At 48.9% G+C, this 20,031-nt stretch overlaps 1 protein-coding gene across 4 annotated transcripts in view; it reads right to left on the bottom strand.

The window, feature by feature from the left end:
- Window positions 1–20,031, bottom strand: part of LOC115083576 (oocyte zinc finger protein XlCOF6-like) — a 94,129-nt gene that overhangs the window by 11,250 nt on the left and 62,848 nt on the right. The window contains exon 1 of one of the 4 annotated variants that reach the window (XM_029587479.1): window positions 7,531–7,565. The exons of 2 other annotated variants lie outside the window; for them this stretch is intronic. In XM_029587479.1, coding sequence (XP_029443339.1) covers window positions 7,531–7,564 — 34 coding nt within the window. In that variant the 5' untranslated portion in view covers window position 7,565. One more of the 4 variants, XM_029587478.1, reaches the window with a different exon arrangement.

The following is a 20,031-nucleotide window of genomic DNA, read 5'->3' as shown; positions in this document are numbered from 1 at the left end:
CTCAGCAAAAGTTTTTCGAAGGGGGGAACCGGGCAGGACGAGTACTGGCCAATGTCTTAAAACGGAGGCAGGCTCAAACATCCATTATTAAGATTAAAACTAAAGCAGGGGAGGTTCTGACGGACAATAAGTCTATCCGAGGGCGTTTCCATCAATTTTATTCTGAGCTACATGCGATGGATAAGGATATCAGTCTCGGGGAGATTGACAAATATCTAGAGGCATCCCAGGTACTCGGGCTAGAGGAATCCCACCAACGTCTCCTGAATAAGGATATTACTGAGCAAGAAATCATTACTGCTATTCGCTCTCTTAAACCCAGAAAATCGCCGGGTATTGACGGTTATACGGGCAGGTTTTACCAAACCTTTGCCTCACGGCTGGCTCCTGTCCTGGCCAGGGTGTTTTTAGCGCTCAAAGAAGGGACGTCACTCTCGGATGCGGCTAACACAGCCGGCATCACGATACTTGCCAAACCGGGTAGGGACCCTACAGTTTGTGGTTCTTATAGACCCATATCCCTCATAAATATTGACCTCAAAATCTTAGCAAAAATATTGGCGACACGTTTGAACAGTTTCATCGCCCAAATTATACATCCTGACCAAGCGGGGTTTATTCCCGGTAGGCAAGCTAGTGATAATGTCCGCAAGATCATTGACTTATTCTGGTGGGTAAAAAAGCACAACATCCCGGCAGTGGCCTTGGCGATTGACGCCGAGAAGGCATTTGATATGGTGCACTGGCCGTATCTCTTTGCACTGTTGCGGAAATTGAACTTTGGTGACAATTTTATCCAATGGATCCAGCAGTTGTATTCAAACCCGCTAGCCTGTATAAAAATTAACGGGGGATACTCTCCTACCTTCCCGGTGAGGCGAGGCACCCGACAGGGTTGTCCGCTGTCCCCTTTGCTTTTTGCAATATTTTTAGAACCCTTTGCTAATTTGGTAAGGAATCATGCAGATATCCAGGGAGTGACGGAGGGAGAGTTCTCCTCCAAATTGTCTCTGTTCGCAGACGACATTTTGTTACTTGTAACCCATCCTGAGTCATCTCTTCCCCACTTGACAAGGGCAATGGAGGAGTTTAGTAGTGTCTCGGGCTTTCGGCTCAATTGGGAAAAGTCAGAGATTTTAAATATTACCCTCTCTGGCTCCTCTGAACGACTCCTTAAGCAACAGTTTCGCTTTAAATGGGCACATGAAAAATTAAAATACCTGGGAGTGTATATTAGTGCTTCTCAGGATCTATTCTCTCTCAACTATGGTAAGCTGTAGTCTTCGATCCTTCGGGAGCTGGAGGAATGGAACAGATATAGCATTTCTTGGCTGGGCAGGATAGCCGCCGTCAAAATGACCGTGCTCCCTAAGCTGCTGTATTTGTTCCAAACCTTACCGATTGCCATACCCCGCTCCAGTTTAGTCCAATGGCAAAAGAGGCTTTTGGTGTATATTTGGGGTGGCAAGCGTCCTCGTATTGCTCGAACCACCCTCTACAGACATAGAAAACGGGGTGGTCTGGGAGTACCCAATTTAGAGAAATACTATATAGCAGCACGTTTCAAATCCTTAGCGGATTGGCATAAACAAGCTAATCCTAAGCAGTGGTTCCGCTTTGGTCAACAATTATTAGGGGAGATACCTCTGTGTAGTTTTTTGTGGCAACCAAGGGGTACTTGGCTAATAAATCCTGAGACTCTAGTGCCCCCGACTATGATTTTGGATCTACAATTTTGGTGTTCTAGGAAGGGTCTGGTCCTGGGGACCCGCGAATATCATGCCTCAACCTATCTATATGCTAATAAGGCTTTTCCACCCGGTTATGGGAGTCGGGCAGCCTTTCGATGGCAGGCTAGAGGTATACGCTACTGGGGACAGATTCTGGGTGCCTTAGGTATGCTTTCCTTTCAGGATCTACAACTGAGGTTCGGTCTAGAGGAGGGAGATGTCTACTTTTACTTACAATTATGTCACTACGCGCGCACATCGCAGCTATCTACACATGTACAAATGGGGAAATCTGAGTTTGAGAAGCTGTGTCAGAAGGCAGATTTTGCGTTTAAGTTGCTGTCAGGGTTGTATAATCAGCTGGGACTGGAACCGTGGGTGAAAACGAAGGCCATGTTGGCTTGGGAATGTGATTTACAATGTACCTTTTCACTCTCGGAATGGGAAGGGATAATATTGGGCTTGGGTAAGGGATTAATTGCATCATCGTTGCTAGAAAATACCCTAAAGATGTTTTATAGATGGTACTATTATCCAGTTAGATTGCACTGTATGTCATCTCATATTTCTGACAGGTGTTGGAGAGGATGTCAGAGGGAGGGCATCTATTTTCATATGTGGTGGACTTGTCCTGTACTCCGTCCGGTGTGGCAGGCGGTGGACACATGGATTCAACAACTGTGTGGCGTCACAGTGGAACTACTACCGAAGCATGCCTTGTTAGGCATTCCACTGCCTTTGCGGCAGGAGGGTCACAATAGGTTGGTAACCTATATATGTACCGCCACCAGAACTGAAATAGCCAGGAAATGGAAAACTCCTACTACTCCCACACTAGTGGAAATACAAGTAAAATTGGACCATATCTATCATCTGGCAGAAATTACAGCAACACTTCGGAGGACTTTACGGCGGTTTCGAGACACGTGGTCCCCCTATCGTATATGGATGGAGAAGCGCGCCTGCTCTGTTGTTCCCTGAGCAAGATCTCCTTCTGACGTTCAGAGAATCTACTCTTGGAGCTGTGGACTACTATGCTTCTGCTCCAAGCTATTTATGATTCTATGTTGGCAGAATACCCACTTGACTGAGACCGGAGGGGGGGGGAAGGGGGGGGGGGGGAGACGATTGCTTATAAACGGAGACTCAGACATGTGGTTTTTCGTTCTGGACAAGCATTTAATCACTTCATTTATTTATGTCTCATAGAAGATCAGGTACACATTGATCTTGGGTTTTTTCGTTTTCTACATGATATAACAGTATGCTGATCTTTTACCATTTGTACTGACAATGTTATGTTTTGTTCTGTGGGTGATCTGTACATGAGCTTGTTCCACGATGTTTCCTGTTTTGTTGTCTCTTTAATAAAACAACTCATTTAAAAAAAAAAAAAAAAAGACTGTTTAAGGATGGATTCCAGACGCCGGTTATGTGCATCTTTGAGCGCTGCTCCTCCCTCCACTGGGATAAGTACTGCGCTTCGAGACCGCGCAGACCATGGCATCAACTCTTGGGCATGCAAGAAGGTCTTTGGTCGCCGGGTCCAGGGGGTACATGGCTGCCATAGCTCGTCCCCCTTTGAATGTGGACTCTGGAGCGCTCCATTCCAGGTCAATTAGCTGCTGGCTTGTAATAGTGGGAAATGGCGGGAGGTCTGGCGGAGACCCTCTAGCAGGGGATTCGTCTTAGGTTCCCCCGAGGCACTTGTGCCCAGGATAACAAGCTCCTTCATTCTGTGGGTGACCAGGTCAGGGAGCTCGTCCTTGGTGAAGAAGCGTCTCATGGTTCGGTGTGGTTCTGTCCCCGGGGGGAGTTCCCCCTCTTCTAGGGGCTCTGCTTCCTCTTCAGAGTTGTCTGTGTCCCCATAGGTGGGGCTGCTGGGTGGTGGAAGCCTTTGTCTAGGTCTCGAGGGGCCTGGGGCATAAAGGTCTTCTGGCGGAAGGTGTGGCTGATCAGCCAGGGGTTCCGTTTGCAAGTGAACAAAGATGTGTAGCCCTTTGAAGTACTCCACCCATGAGATAAACGCTGGATCCAAGCTGAGGGGCATTGGGTCCCTGGGGGTCCCCATCTGCGGGGGTGTCCCGCTGGGATTTGCTAGGTCCGGGTTACCCACTGAGGAGCTATTACTTGGCCCTGGGTGGGACTGGCCCTGACCTGGATCTCCCAGGGCCTCCTCGCACTGAGTGCACAGGGCGTTGGCCTCTTCGCTTTGTGCGGCCCTGATATGGCATGCTGGGCAGAGGCCTTGAGCCTTTAACTCCGTTTCTGGTGGTGCCATGGCTGTCGGCACGTAAACCCTTATGCGCTCCGGCGCGTCTAAGATGCGCGTGTGGGTTGTGCGCCCAACTTGTGAGTATGCGCTCACAAGTTGTGCGTATATCTTGTGCGCACGGCCCTTGTGCGTGTAACTTATGCGCACAAGGATTATGCCGGTAATCGTTTTGCCTTCTTTCCACCTTTCTTAATGTGTGGAATACATCTGGACTGTGCTTCTAGAATGGTATTTTTTAACAATGACCACGCCTCTTGGACATTTTTTACCTTTGTAGCTGCTCCTTTCAGTTTTTTCTAACAATTTTTCTCATTTTATCAAAGTTTCCCTTTTGAAAGTTTAGCACGAGAGCCTTGGATTTGCACACTGTTCCTCTTCCAGTCATTAAATCAAATTTGATCATATTATGATCACTATTGCCAAGCGGCCCCACCACCGTTACCTCTCTCACCAAATCCTGTGCTCCACTCAGAATTAGATCTAAAATTGCTCCCTCTCTCGTCGGTTCCTGAACCAATTGCTCCATAAAGCTATCATTTATTCCATCCAGAAACGTTATCTCTCTAGCGTGACCCGATGATACATTTACCCAGTCTATATTGGGGTAATTGAAGTCTCCCATTATTACCGCACTACCAATTTGGTTAGCTTCCCTAATTTCTCTTAGCATTTCACTGTCCATCTCACCATCTTGACCAGGTGGACGGTAGTATACCCCTATCACTGTAGTCTTCCACGACACACAAGGGATTTCTACCCATAAAGATTCAATTTTGCATTTAGTCTCATGCAGGATGTTTATCCTGTTGGAATCTATGCCATCCTGGACATAAAGTGCCACACCTCCTCCCGACTGCTCCTCTCTGTCATTGTGATATAATTTGTACCCCGGTACAGCACTGTCTCATTGGTTATCCTCTTTCCACCATGTCTCTGAGATGCCAATTAAGTCTATGTCATCATTCACTGCTAACACAACAAACAAGGGGACTACCTTACACCGTGGAAGATTTTATTAAGTGTGTCCTTGTCATTAACTCAAGAAAAAATTTTTATAAACATGAAGGATATAATACTAGAATAGTATTCTAGCAAACCCTACTTTTTAATTTTCAAGCCCTGCATTCCTTTTTTTTGAATTGTCTAAAGAGCTGATATAATTATATGATTGACATATTTGGAAGGAAATGACGTCATAGTTTTTTGGCGCGGTAAGGTAGTCCCCTTGTTGTTTGTTGCGTTGGCTACGTGGGACCGCCTTCCGATTTGTTTTATTGATCATTCACTGCTATACATTCTAATTCTCCCATCTTACTTCTTAGACTTCTGGCATTAGCATACAAACATTTAAAAGTTTGTATTTTCATTCTGCTTTTTAATTGATAGGGATAAGTTGGAATTTTTTAGCTCAGGTGAGTTTTTAGTTACAGGCACTTGGACTACTTTTCTAATTATTGGAACCTCACTGTCGGGATGCCCTAATTCTAGTGCATCATTAGTATCCTTTGAAGATACATCTCTCCGAACCATGCGCTGCTGAGCGACTGTCGGCTTTCCCCTTTGTTCTAGTTTAAAAGCTGCTCTATCTCCTTTTTAAAGGTTAGCGCCAGCAGTCTGGTTCCACCCTGGTTAAGGTGGAGCCCATCCCTTCGGAAGAGACTCCCCCTTCCCCAAAAGGTTCCCCAGGTCCTTATAAAACTGAATCCCTCTTCCTTGCACCATCGTCTCATCCACGCATTGAGACTCCGGAGCTCTGCCTGCCTCTGGTGACCTACGCATGGAACAGGGAGCATTTCAGAGAATGCTACCCTGGAGGTTCTGGATTTAAGCTTTCTACCTAAGCCTAAATTTGGCTTCCAGAACCTCCCTCCCACATTTTCCTATGTCGTTGTTGCCCACGTGTATCACGAGAGCCGGCTCCTCCCCAGCACGGTCTAAAAAAAAAAGGTCATGATATAAAGTTCCAAGGGGGGGACTAGGAATAATATCAAGAGATATCTTTTGTTCACAGAAAGTGTGGTGGATGCCTGGAATGACCTCACGGAAGTGTTGGAGATGAAAACTGTAAGAGAATATAAAAAATAACAGCGGGATAAACACAGAAGTGAGAGAAGATGGAGAGAATGAGAGATGAGAGGTCATGAACATAGGTGAGCTTGCTGGAAACAGAGCGGATATTCCAGATAAAACCTGAGAAGGAGAGAAGAGGGAGGAGAGTGGGGGTAGGATAAGCTTGGAGGGGAAGGATGAGAGTTACCACGGAGAGACAGGACTGAGATTGATATCCAGAGAAGGGCAGGTGTGATGACAGGAAAGACAGTGAGATTATCTTAGGGTGAGTGGTGATGGCTTAATGAGAGGAAGAAAACTTTGTAAAGCAATGGACAAGGCAGAAGACAAAATGGCCAAAGAGCTGGAGAATATGGGAGGCTGACAGGCACCTGATGTTCCCAATGGACAGAAGTGGGGAATGAGATTGGGTAGGGTCAGCGTCAGGAAGAGGAAGGAGAATGGATCCGTAGGTAGGGCAGAAGGGAAAAATGGCCATGAGACAGCTAGAAGTGTGCAGACAAGCTGAAACCTCCCTATTATATCAGTGCATGGCTAAGTATGTCACAGGGTAATGACAGTCATGAAGCAAGCTCAGACCTCTTGTATCCTGCTGTTCATATTCAGCTAATTGTAAAACAAGACTGCACGCGACCGTACATGCACCTGGGGGCGAGTGAGCAAAGATACGCTGGAGTTTTAAATCACGTGCACAAGTACATGTGTATGATGTAAAATATGCATAGCATGTGTACTCGAGCAGATGTAAAGCACATTTCTGCCTTAAGAATTTGTCGGCTTTAATGCGTGCAGGGAAGAGGATTTTAAAACATGCTCAGGTCAAAGCCATTCCCAGTTTTACCCATTAGCCCACCAGTTTCCCCAGTCTATCTCAGGGTCCTCCAGACCCTTCCAGTTCTTCATCCTGCACTCCCCTCAGTTGAGCAAGACCCCTCACCCTATCGTGTTAATCCTAAAAAGTGATTTCTGCAGACTTACACCTCACCAGGAGCAGCAGGAAATGTACGCAGCTAACAGTGCACCACGAGCAGCGGCCGCCAGATTTACACACTGAACTGCTGGCCCCTCCCCTTTTTTAGCACCAGCAAATAATTAGCAGCTTTTGAAATTCATGTCACTCACGTGCGGCCTCGTATTCATCTTTTAGTGCCAGTAATGCTTTTAAAATTTGGCCCATTCAGTTCTGTATCCTGGTCCTGCTGCTGAGGGCTCAGTCAAGTCCCTTGAGAAACTTTGTGGATGCTCCCCAGCAGGTGCCTCATGTAAGACATCTGAGATAAATTCCTAGACTTTCTCACAGGGGCCAGTCTCGCGTGAAAAGAGACAAACAACCTATCTCAGGTGCCAGCTCAGACACAGAGCAATGCTGGAGCTGGAGTCAGGAGAAAAGTCACAAACGACCTTCAGTAAATCAGCCCTCGAGTCCACTAAACATGCAGATAATGCGATCCTTACCGAGGGAGATGAGGGTCTCATAATTCTCCTTCATCACCTCCCTGTAAAGCTCCTTCTGCCCTTCATCTAAATACCCCCACTCCTCTTGGGAGAAATAGACAGCGATGTCCTCAAACGTCACCCGCACCTGAAACACAAATTAGAAACACTCAGAGACACGTGGAGGGGCTCAGGATGCATTAGATCTCAGCTGGATTTATTCTCCTAACATTTTATCATTGAAAAGAGGGCACCAGGACCCCTCTTCCCCAGGAAATGCCAGATTTGTTCCCTCTGTGTAGCCCTAGAATCAGTTTCCTCCATAGACCCCAGGGTTTTCGTGTCAAGGTATTCAGAGAGTTGTGAGTGGACGATTTTCTCAGTGATTTTCGCAATGAAAGGTAAGTTTGATATGGGTCGGTAGTTTTGAATATGCTCAGGGTCTAGGTTGTTCTTTTTTATTAATGGTTTAATGATTGCTGATTTTAGGCATTCAGGATATTTCCCTTCGGTGAGGGAAAGGTTGATTATGTGTCTGTTATTGTTTTGGTAATTGTGTTCTCAATTAGTTTAATTGTCTGAATGGGGATATTATCGATGGGATGGTTTGCTGGATTCATTTTTTTTTTTTTTTTTTTTTTTTTTAATTTGTTTATTCAATTTTACATTTTATACACAAAGAATCCTTTGCATTCAATCAAGAGGAATATTCAAAAGAAAAGTGTTACACCAAATAAATTGTAATAATACAACTATTTTTAAACTGAAATGTTTATCCCCAATTTTTCTAGGTAATAATGGGAAATAGGAACAGAAGAAAAGAAAAAATAGAAAAAGGAGAGAAGGAAGATTTAAACCAATACTCTCTTATCAACCCATTCCTTTATAAATTAGAACCAGATCTTTTAGGTTATAGGGGTTCCTTTCTAGCATCTATGAAGCCCCTTAACTGTTCTGGATTAAAGAAAATATATGTGTTCCCAGAGTATTTTACTACGCATCTTGCAGGATAACGCAAAAGAAAATTTGCACCAAGAGATATAACTTCAGGGCGCATTGTTATAAAGGATTTTCTGCGTAGTTGTGTAACCCTGGAAAGATCAGGGAAAATACGGATCAATCCACCCAAATATGTTATATTAATTGCTTTAAAGTAATGTTTCATAATTAGGGCTCTGTCGAACTCTGAAAACAGAGAAACAAAGAGTACAGTTCTTTCACATATCTCTAGTCCAGAGCTTTCCAAATATTCAGATAGATTATTAAAATTCCCAATATCCCCTACTGGGGATATCTGTATTTGACTCTGTCTTTGTCTTAAAAATAAGATCTTTTTTACAGCTGGTATCTGCTCTTCTGGAATCTGTAGGATTTCTTTCAGATATCTCTTGAAAGTCAGTAATGGAATTTCCCCCCACCACTTTTGGAAAGTTCAAAACCCTTAGGTTTAGTTGTCTGAGATAATTTTCCACAGATTCAAGCCGTCGTGTTAAGACTGCCTGGTCTTTCACACATACAGCATTGATATCCGACATTTGTTTTAAATCTGTTTTTACTTGCTGTAATTCTTGTGATTGTTCTGTTCCCCTCAGATGTAATTGCTTTTCGATAGAGTCCATTTTGAGTGAAATTTCCTCCGTTTTTTGGGTTTGCTCATTAAATGCCATGGTTAACCCCGCAACCAAATCCCAAAGGGACTCTATTGTGATTTCCGCCGGTCTTTTTACCTCTATGGGACCTCTTACTAGGCCACCCGATGCCTCCCCTCCACCCACAGCTGTTCTAGTTCTCTGCAACATATCCTCATTTTGGTACTCACTCCTTGCTGCAGTTTCAAGAGGGCTCGTGGCATCGGGTGATCCCTCCACATTCGCGGTACTTCCCGGGAGTCCGCCCAAAGAAATCGCTCCTGTAGCTCTTCGCACTGGCGACTCAACTTTCCCGGCTATACACGCTGAGGTAGCGTTCGGCGGTAATCGTGGTTCTGGGGGGGACAACGATATTTCCCCAAGCGGAGAGGGGACTCCTCTTCCCATACCGCTAGCGGGGCTCGTTGTTCCTGATGGAATGGGAGATGCATATTCGGTGATTACCCGCTGTCCTGCGGTTGGTGAGGGCTCGGGTAGGTAAACCCTCACCTTCCCCTTTCTTTTATGCGGCATTTAGGAGAAATTATTAAGAAAAGTCCAATATGAGAAAATGAAAGGCAGGAGCGTCAGAAAATGCATCAAGTCAGAGAGCCATTTTAAATCCTCTCCAATTCTTCAAATACTCAAAATTTTCAGTCTATAGCGACACGCGCCGGACGGCGACAAGCGCCGAGGGAGACCAGCTTTTATACTGCCAGTCCCCAGCTGATGACGTCGGCGGCGTCGACTCGTGGGCGGGGCTCCAGGGGCCGGGAAAACACATCTGCTCTACCCCTTCAGGAAGAAATCAAAACTCAGCTGGTTAGAAATTCTTTCACAGGTAAATATTTCCTCTGCTCCGTCCATCAAACGCCGAGGGAGACCAGCTTTTATACTGCCAGTCCCCAGCTGATGACGTCGGCGTCGTCGACTCGTGGGCGGGGCTCCAGGGGCCGGGAAAACGCGTCTGCTCTACCCCCTTCAGGAAGAAATCAAAACTCAGCTGGTTAGAAATTCTTTCACAGGTAAATATTTCCTCTGCTCCGTCCATCAAACGCCGAGGGAGACCAGCTTTTATACTGCCAGTCCCCAGCTGATGACGTCGGCGTCGTCGACTCGTGGGCGGGGCTCCAGGGGCCGGGAAAACGCGTCTGCTCTACCCCTTCAGGAAGAAATCAAAAACTCAGCTGGTTAGAAATTCTTTCACAGGTAAATATTTCCTCTGCTCCGTCCATCAAACGCCGAGGGAGACCAGCTTTTATACTGCCAGTCCCCAGCTGATGACGTCGGCGTCGTCGACTCGTGGGCGGGGCTCCAGGGGCCGGGAAAACGCGTCTGCTCTACCCCTTCAGGAAGAAATCAAAACTCAGCTGGTTAGAAATTCTTTCACAGGTAAATATTTCCTCTGCTCCGTCCATCAAACGCCGAGGGAGACCAGCTTTTATACTGCCAGTCCCCAGCTGATGACGTCGGCGTCGTCGACTCGTGGGCGGGGCTCCAGGGGCCGGGAAAACGCGTCTGCTCTACCCCTTCAGGAAGAAATCAAAACTCAGCTGGTTAGAAATTCTTTCACAGGTAAATATTTCCTCTGCTCCGTCCATCAAACGCCGAGGGAGACCAGCTTTTATACTGCCAGTCCCCAGCTGATGACGTCGGCGTCGTCGACTCGTGGGCGGGGCTCCAGGGGCCGGGAAAACGCGTCTGCTCTACCCCTTCAGGAAGAAATCAAAACTCAGCTGGTTAGAAATTCTTTCACAGGTAAATATTTCCTCTGCTCCGTCCATCAAACGCCGAGGGAGACCAGCTTTTATACTGCCAGTCCCCAGCTGATGACGTCGGCGTCGTCGACTCGTGGGCGGGGCTCCAGGGGCCGGGAAAACGCGTCTGCTCTACCCCTTCAGGAAGAAATCAAAACTCAGCTGGTTAGAAATTCTTTCACAGGTAAATATTTCCTCTGCTCCGTCCATCAAACGCCGAGGGAGACCAGCTTTTATACTGCCAGTCCCCAGCTGATGACGTCGGCGTCGTCGACTCGTGGGCGGGGCTCCAGGGGCCGGGAAAACGCGTCTGCTCTACCCCTTCAGGAAGACATCAAAACTCAGCTGGTTAGAAATTCTTTCACAGGTAAATATTTCCTCTGCTCCGTCCCGGATTCATTTTTTTTTATTATATTTTGGATTTCCAGCAAGGAGGCAGGGTTGAAATTAGATCAAGTTGATGTTATATTCGGTAACACTTTTGGGGTTTGGGTGTAAGTGTTGGAGTTGTTGCTGGAGTTGTTTATTAGCTTTTTGATTTTCTCGGTGAAATATTTGGCAAATTTGTTGCTTTTGTTTGTGCTGGAAGGTATTCCTAGTTCATTTGTTGGTTTGGTGAGGTTTTGAACGATTGTGAATAGCATTCTGGGGTTATGCTGGTATTGATTTATTTTGCTCGAGTAGACGATCAAGATGCACCATTTCCAGAGCCCGCATTCTTCCGAGGCTTTCTAGGCCAAAAGGCCAAGACCTCTGAAAAGTCGCTCCCCTAAAAGGAGGAATACACTTGTAGTCTCTAGCACAGCCTCTAGTCCCAAACGGACACACTGCCTGCTGGATATTCTCTGGCAAATGAGGGACCTGGGACTCCTCTGATCTAAATGCCGTTTTCTCCAACTCACTGCCAATAAAAGAGAAACCTTAAAGGGTAACTTCACGAGAATGGACTTCCTAAGAGAGATCTAGACTAGCCTCAACTACCAAGGAACAAGAGGCGGCAAATTAAAAATTCATCACAATGGCTTCAACAGTCTACTGAAGGATAGTTTTAATTCTACTATCCTGAGTATCCATTAGAGTTGCCCTTCCTTCCACTGGAATGGTGGTCCGATTCAAACCAAGGGGTACAGACCCTCCAAGGGACTTCATCAGGTGATCCAGATCTTCTCCGAAAAGAAGCTTCCCCTTAAAAGGCAGATTACATAGCTGAGTCTTGGAAGAGAAGTCCACCAACCAGTTGTGCAGCCACAGGAGTCATCGAGCAGCATCCACCCAAACAATACTCCTGGCTGCCGTGCACATGAGGTCATACAAAACATCCACCACATAAGCAACTGCAGCTTCAAGGCGCACTGCCTGATCAGGGGATAGTACTCCTGAAGATATCTGTTCTTGCAGTTTCTGAAACCAACATAAGCAGCCGCGTTGCATCAAGCTGGCACAAACAGCCGCCCGGAGGCCCAAGGCGGACACCTCGAACATGCACTTTAAATGCCCTTCAACGTGCGAGACCCCACTACTGGAATGGTAGTATTCTTGGTCACCGCAGAGACCGCCGCAACCACCTGAGGTGTTCTCAGACGATCGAAATGCTCGTCCAGCATGGAATATAGCTGGACATCTCTCTCCCCACCTTCAAGCCCACTTTCTGGGAACCCCACTCCCAGCTAATGAGGTTTTGAATCTTCTTAGGAATGGGAAAAGCACTGAGAGGACCCCACAGACCATCAAGGACTGGTTGATGCCCTCGCCTTCTGACTCCTCCAGATCCAACTTGATCCCCAGTTAATCTAACACCTGGGGAATGAGAGGGTGCAACTCCTCCCTTTTAAATAGGCAAACTACACAACAGTCCTCACCATCTGCCCCGGAAGCATCCACAGAATCTGGATCCTAGGTGGCATCAGGGCCAGGACTCAGACCAACATCCGGGTCCACCTCAGAGTCCTCCTGCAGCTCATCCAAGACCTCCAGATCCCTGGGGACAGGGTCCAGATGAGAATTCCATGATTCGCGCGCTTGACTGCAAGGCCCAGAGAACCTGCAGACCCTGAGCGTGGTCTCCTGGATGACCCAGAGGACCTCTCCCTGGCTCTCCGAGCACCTGCCTTCCAAGCCAGGAAGGCATCGTGCATCAGCAAAATAAACTCTGGGGACAAGCCTCCCGGACCCCCCAAAGCCCGCTCAGGGCTACAGGATGGAGACTCCTCCGCCTCCTCACTGCATCCCTGCACTGCAGGGGAAGGAGGAGTAAGGGATTCAGTATCGCAGCAATCTCCCCACTAAGCACTGCTGTGAGAAGTGGGTCTTACCATATGGAGGTCGAGTCACCCAGAAGCACAGCCGTGGAGCAACAGTTGGAGCATGGGAGAAAGGCCGAGATGGGCAGGCAGGATGTGCGAAACGCGGATCTACTGAAAAAAAAACATGGTGTGCTGAAATCGTTGAATTCCCCATTGGGAGAAGGCTCCTACACCTGCCCACATGGCTCCCACTCCCTTACCGGACCCAACAGCTGCGGAGGCCGGCCACCACTGGTACAGCCCCCCAGGCTGATTATCCCAGGATGGAAACTCTCCACAGCCTCCGCAGAAGCAAAAGGAAAATTAGTTTCTTACTGATAATTTTCGTTCCTGTAGTACCAAGGATCAGTCCAGACTGCTGGGTTGTGCCTCCCCTCCAGCAGATGGAGTCAGAGAAAAGCTGAAAGGCACCCCCTAGATATACCGGTGTGCCTCCTGCGATCCCTCAGTATAATTGATATCAAAGCAGGAAATAATTAAATACCTCCGCTGAATAAGTAACCAATTCAACCCAACCACTGACCAGATCAAGTGGAAACAGTGCCCCAAAGGACATAAAACACACAAATCCCTATGTGTCTAAACAGAACGGATGCCTCGAACCAGAGACGAAACTTAGAACAACTTACTGTATAAGATGCATTCATACTTATTATCCAACATGGCAATGTAAAACCCTGTGAATAAAGTAAGCAGACACAGAACAAGGTATGAGCGGACTCTCCTGAAAAAGACTTGGGCGGGCGTCTGGACTGATCCTTGGTACTACAGGAACGAAAATTATCAGGTAAGAAACTAATTTTCCTTTCCTTGTACGTACCAGGATCAGTCCAGACTGCTGGGATGTACCCAAGCTGCCTTAAATGGGGTGGGACCCCGAGAATCCCGCTCGAATGACCGTGCTTCCAAAGGACTCTCTGGCGGACCACGAACATCCTAGCAAGCAAACGTATGCAAGGACTTCCATGTGGCCTCCCTGCAAATCTCCTGTCTAGACACGAACTGGCTAACAGACCAGGAAGTCGCCTTAGATCTCAGAGAGTGAGCTTTAAGCCCATCAGGGACAGACTTACCGCAACCAATGGAAGTGGACGTGATTGCGGCCTTCGACCAGCGTGCGATAGTTGTCCTGGAGACCGGAAGACTCTTCTTGGGCCCATGCCACAACAGAAACCGGTGATCCGACGGTCGAAACTCATTAGTTACCTCCAAGTATCGCAGGAGAACCCGACGGACATCCAACCACCTCAAGTCCCGACCTTGCGAGGACTGTAACTCCTCCTCGGAAAAGGAGGGCAAATCCACTGTCTGATCAACGTGAAAAGGCTGACACCACCTTAGGCAAGAACGAAGGTACGGTACGCAAGGACACTCCAGACTGAGAAATACGCACGAACGGTTCCCTGCATGAAAGAGCCTGAAACCCCAAGACACGACGACAAAATGGCCACTAGAAACACTGTCTTGAGCGTCAATCCTTCAAGGTAGCCCTCTTAACCTTCTCAAAAGGGGCCGAACAGAGACCCCGGAGCACCAAGTTCAAGTTCCAGGAAGGGCAAGGGCTTCTCACCGGCGGACGCAAATTCCGAACTCCACGCAAAAAAAACCAAGCCACATCCTTTAACCTTGCCCCTCAGGCAGCCTAGAGCCGCCACTTGAACACGAGAACTGTAGGCCAATCCCTTTTTCAAACAATCTTGAAAAGGAGGTAAGGATATGGCCCACTGAAACCTGCCATGGCGCAATATGTAAGTCACGACAGCTTGAGTCAAAAACCTTACCTACCCTCGCATAAATCAAAATGGTGGAGGATCTGCGCGTCCGAAGGAGGGTAGATATCACCGCTTCCGAATAAACTTTCTTCCACGACTGTCGCCTCGCATAAGCCAAGCCGCTAGACAAAAGTGATCCGCTTGATTGAAAAACACCGGACCCTGGTGAGGTAGATTTGGGAAGATGACCTAGACGCAACGGCCGGTCCACCGCTAGAGTGACGAGATCCGCGAGCCACGGGCGTCATGTCCACTCTGGTGCCACAAGAATCACCGGACCGCAATGGGACTCTGCGCCTCAACACCTTTCCCACTAGAGGCCACGGAGGAAACACATAATCCGTGCTCTCGTCTTCGGCTGAAGAAACGCGCCGCCTTGGCAATTAAACAAGTCGCCATCAAATCCAAGTGCGGAGTTCCCCATCGCTGAGTTATGAGATACAGCGCCTCGGCCGACATCTCCCACTCTACCAGGTCTAGTTGCTGTCAACTGAGATATTCCGCCTGAAGATTGTCCACTCCTGCAATGTGGGTGGTCGCGATACGGGATAAATAGCGTCCCGCCCAGGCCATTAACAATGACGCTTCGGCCGTCACCGGACAACTCTTTGTGCCTCCCTGTCTGTTTATATATGCAACAGTAGTTGCGTTGTCCAACAGAACTCACACCGCTTGACCGTGAATCATCGGAAGAAGGTGACGCAAGGCCAGACGGACCGCCCTAGTCTCCAGATGGTTGATGGACCAGGAGGTCTGGTGAGGAGACCACTTCCCCTGCACCGCTCGTGAGTGACACCCAGCCCCTCCAGCCGGACAGACTGGCATCCGTCGTCCCGACTATCCAAGGTGGAGGTTCCAAGTCCACCCCCTTCAAAAGATGGTCCGGGATCAGCCACCTCGCGAGGCTGGACCGGGCCGGCTCCAGCAATGGTAACATGTCGTCCGCCTCGGACTTAGTGTCCCAGCGAGAAAGCAGCGCTGTTTGGAAAAGCCGCATATGCGCCAAGGCCCATGGTACCATCTCCAGAGTAGACATCATATGACCAATGACCTGTAAAATAAACCCAGGCCATAGGCAGCTGCAGATCCAACAGAGATTGAACTTGCGCCATCAGATCAACCAGCCGCTGATGGGGCAGGGAAACTTTGCCCAGCGCAGCATCGAATCGGGCTCCGAGAAACTCCAAGTGCTGAGTTGGTTTCAACTGCCTCTTCTACCCAACCTAGTGACTGAAGCTGCTCTACCACTAACTGAACTGCTTGCTTGCACCACACTTCCGATTTTGCTCGGATGAGCCAATCGTCGAGATAGGGATGAACCAGTATCCCTTGACGGCGCAGAAAAGCCGCGACGACCACCAGAACCTTGGTGAAACCCTTGGGGGCAGTCGCTAACCCGAATGGAAGGGCTCAGAACCCAGCCCCATGAACCTCAGGAGCCTCTGGTGGCATTCCTGGATACCAATATGGAGATACGTTTCGGTTAGATCCAAAGAAGGCAAAATTCTGCCTTGTGGATGGCCGCAATGACAGACCGCAGCGTTTCCATACGAAAACGGGGAACCCGTAAGGCCTTGTTGATCAGTTTTAACTCCAAAACCGGCCTGTAACGCACCTTCCTTCTTTGGAACTATGAAGGAAATCGAATAAAGGCCAATCGAATACAGGCCAGTGCGACGCTCGGCTGGCAGGACTGGGACCACCGCCCCTAGCGCCAGTAATCGGTTCAAGGTTTGTACCACAGCTACCCTCCTTTCCGGAGGGCCGCAGGGGAACACCAGGAAAGGATCCCGGAGCGGACAAGTAAAATCCAACGCGTAACCTTGACTTCCCACGTCGAGGACCCACAGGTCCGAGGTTATCTTGACCCATTCCTCCCAAAATAGGTACAACCGAACCCCAATTCGCGGAAGCGAGGAATGGGTCTGCACACCTTCATTGAGTAGCCTTGGTAGGGGTGAAAGCCTGCGAGGATCCCGCTCGCTGCTGTCTCTGGGGAAAGGCCCCGCCCCTCCCCAGGTGGAACCGATGCTGGCTACGAGCTCGACCCCTGGAATTCCCGAAGGAGAACCGGTGCTGGCTACGAGATCGACCCCTGGAATTCCCGAAGGATCGAGACTGCCGGGGCTTGTCTTCAGGTAGCTGATACACCTTGTTGTCCCCCAAGGTTTTGATGAGTTGAAGGAAGAACAAACTACTTGATCTAGTCAGGGTTAATTCCAACAAACAGGACTATACTGTAAAGTGCGGTTGGAGATTCCCCGTCTGCAACTCGCTGTGGGCGCACAATTGGGACGCGTAAAGCGATCCTGCGATACAGTCTCCAGTTTCACGCGTCCTTAGCGCTTCTTGAAACCGACGCATAACCCTTTCCGCACCCAGCATGTATATCATATGTAAATGAACGAATTAGCTATTTAATGAAGGAATTAGCTATTCCCTCCGATACTGTGACGCGCGCTCCGATTATCTCCTTTGTAACCCGCTATTTTGCCGCGTCCTTAACCTGTTAGTTTACCGCCTACCCTCTACCTGGTGTTAGTCCTGCACCATGGACGACCTCCATATATACTAACCCGCTTTCAAACTGCATTCAGCCCTTCTTTTTGCATGAACGATACTGCACGGAACTCAGATTGCATTAGTTATTTGCTTAAAAAAATTATTTCATCCCGCATGTTCCGTATGGGAGCTGACAGCGGCTTACAAAAAAAATTACAGTTCTCATAAAATGCTAAAGTTGTTATATATAAATACCTAGATGTCACTTTCCGAATCCCCCATCTCCACATGGGCGGGCGGGCATCGAGGCGGCGGCGGGAGCCCGTTCATCCAGGCGGCGGCGGGAGCCGGCGGGCGGGTGGGCGTCCGTCCATCCAGGCGGCGGTGGGAGCCAGCGGGCGGGCGCACGTTTATCCAGGCGGCAGCGGGCAGGTGGGCGCGCATTCATCCAGGCGGAGGGAGCCGGCGGCGAAAGCAACCTCCAGCAGCCCCCGCCGGCAGTGAATGAATGCACGCCTGTTTACGACCGTGCAATTTTGGCGCTCAAGGCAGTCACATGCCGTGACGTCAAGCGTCGTGATGTCACGCCTTGAACACCGAAATTGCACGGGAGTAAACAGGCGTGCATTCATTCACTGCCGGCGGGGGCTGCTGGAGGCAGCTTTCGCCACAGGCTCTCTCCGCCTGGATGAACGCACGCCCACCCGCCCGCCCCGCCTGGATAAATGCGCGCCCACCCACCCGCCGCCTCCCGCCGCCTCCCGCCGCCTGGATGAACGGGCGCCCACCCGCCCGCAGGCTCCCGCCGCCACCTGGATAAACACATGCCCACCCGCCTCCCGCCGCCGCCTGGATGAACGGGCGCCCACCCGCCCGCCAGCTCCCGCCGCCGCCTGGATAAACGCGCGTGGAGATGGGGGATTCGGAAAGTGACATCTAGATATATATATATATATATATATATATATAACACAACTTTTGTTTTAGTTTTGGTTGTTTTAGTTTTGATGGTTTCCCCCCTCCCGCCTTGCTTCGGGAGGGGGGAAACCATCCACTTCCTGGTACCTGTCATTTCAAATGTCAGTTGAAATGACAGGTACCAGCGAACCCAGGATACTGTATAGGTGCTGTATTAAGCGCCTATACAGTAAAATGGGTTGCGCGGGCCTAACGCTTCGCAGACGCGGCTTGCATTTGCAAGCAATTTGAATAGAGTATCGAGTGATATGTGAAGAGAACTGTGCGTGCGGGGAACGAGGGTGCGCCCTGCACTGCCGCACTCTTTCTAACGTGGCATAACTGTATCGACCTGAAAACCTATAAGTAATGTAGAAAACCGAGAGATCAGGACCGCAGGTTATGCCTCTCAATCTGCTAGAGTCAGAGAAAATACTGAGGGATCGCAGGAGGCACACCGGTATATCTAGGGGGTGCCTTTCAGCTTTTCTCTGACTCCATCTGCTGGAGGGGAGGCACAACCCAGCAGTCTGGACTGATCCTGGTACGTACAGGGAATGCAGGCTTTTTTTTTTTTTTTAATTAGCTTCACCCACAAGGCGAAAGAAGCAAAAATCTTCCCTGGAGAGTCCAGCAGCATGCAGGAAGGGACCTCAGGGCACAGAGAGTGAGCCAGGCCCCTTGCTATCAGGGGCCACAGAAACAGCGGGCTGAAACAGCCAGGGGTAACCAACCCCCCCATTCGCACACCTCGACCCGATGTATGGCAGCTACCGGAACCTGTCACCTCGGGGAGCTGCAGCACTTCTCAAACTTCCACATCAGTCAGGACTGCAGGTTTGCACCTCTACCATCTGCTGGAGACAGAATACTGAGGGACTGCAGGTGGCACTCTGGGTTATGTAGCAGTGCCTCAAGGGTTTGTTCTCTGTCTCCATCTGCTGGTAGGGAGGTATAAACCCACTGGTCTGGAATGATCTGGCTATGTCCAGGAAAGTTGCATCAACAGTATAAAGGCTTACAGGATAAGGGTAGTAACCGCTGCACCAGCAAGTTACCCCCATGCACTTTTCTCCTTTCTGGCCTACAAAAAATAAAATAAAGAACAAACTACACCCAGGAAAAGTTATCTGGGTTACTACAGGACAGGGATTTCTCCAATCAGACTAACTTTACCCAGGCAGCACTGAATATCAAGTCTCTCCAGCTAAAATTTACCCTACCCAGAGCACCTCCACCAGCTAAATTTTCTACAAATATAGAAACATAGAAATGACGGCAGAAGAAGACCAAGCAGCCCATCCAGTCTGCCCAGCAAGTTTCGCACTTTTTTTTTTCTCATACTTATCTGTTACTCTTGGCTCTTAGTAACCTCATAATGAATTATGAGCAACCCAAAGAATCGCAAGAGAGTAGGGGGAAAAATTTACCCAGTTACCCAGACATCAAACTCTCAGTGTAAAAAGGCAAAGGTGAGAGGAGGAGGCAGAGGGGGAAGGTAAAGAAACCACAGGAAGCAGAAACTGAGAGGGTCCTTAAGCAGGAGGAGCTGCTGCTGCTGTATGAGGGGGAGAAGCAGGAAGAAGAGCCTGAGCGGATGCAG

This window comes from Rhinatrema bivittatum, chromosome 2 (genome assembly GCF_901001135.1).
Source record: "Rhinatrema bivittatum chromosome 2, aRhiBiv1.1, whole genome shotgun sequence".
NCBI classification, from domain to species: domain Eukaryota; kingdom Metazoa; phylum Chordata; class Amphibia; order Gymnophiona; family Rhinatrematidae; genus Rhinatrema; species Rhinatrema bivittatum.
The sequence above is the reverse complement of the archived record's forward strand: the minus strand, read 5'-3'. Positions and strand labels throughout refer to the sequence as shown.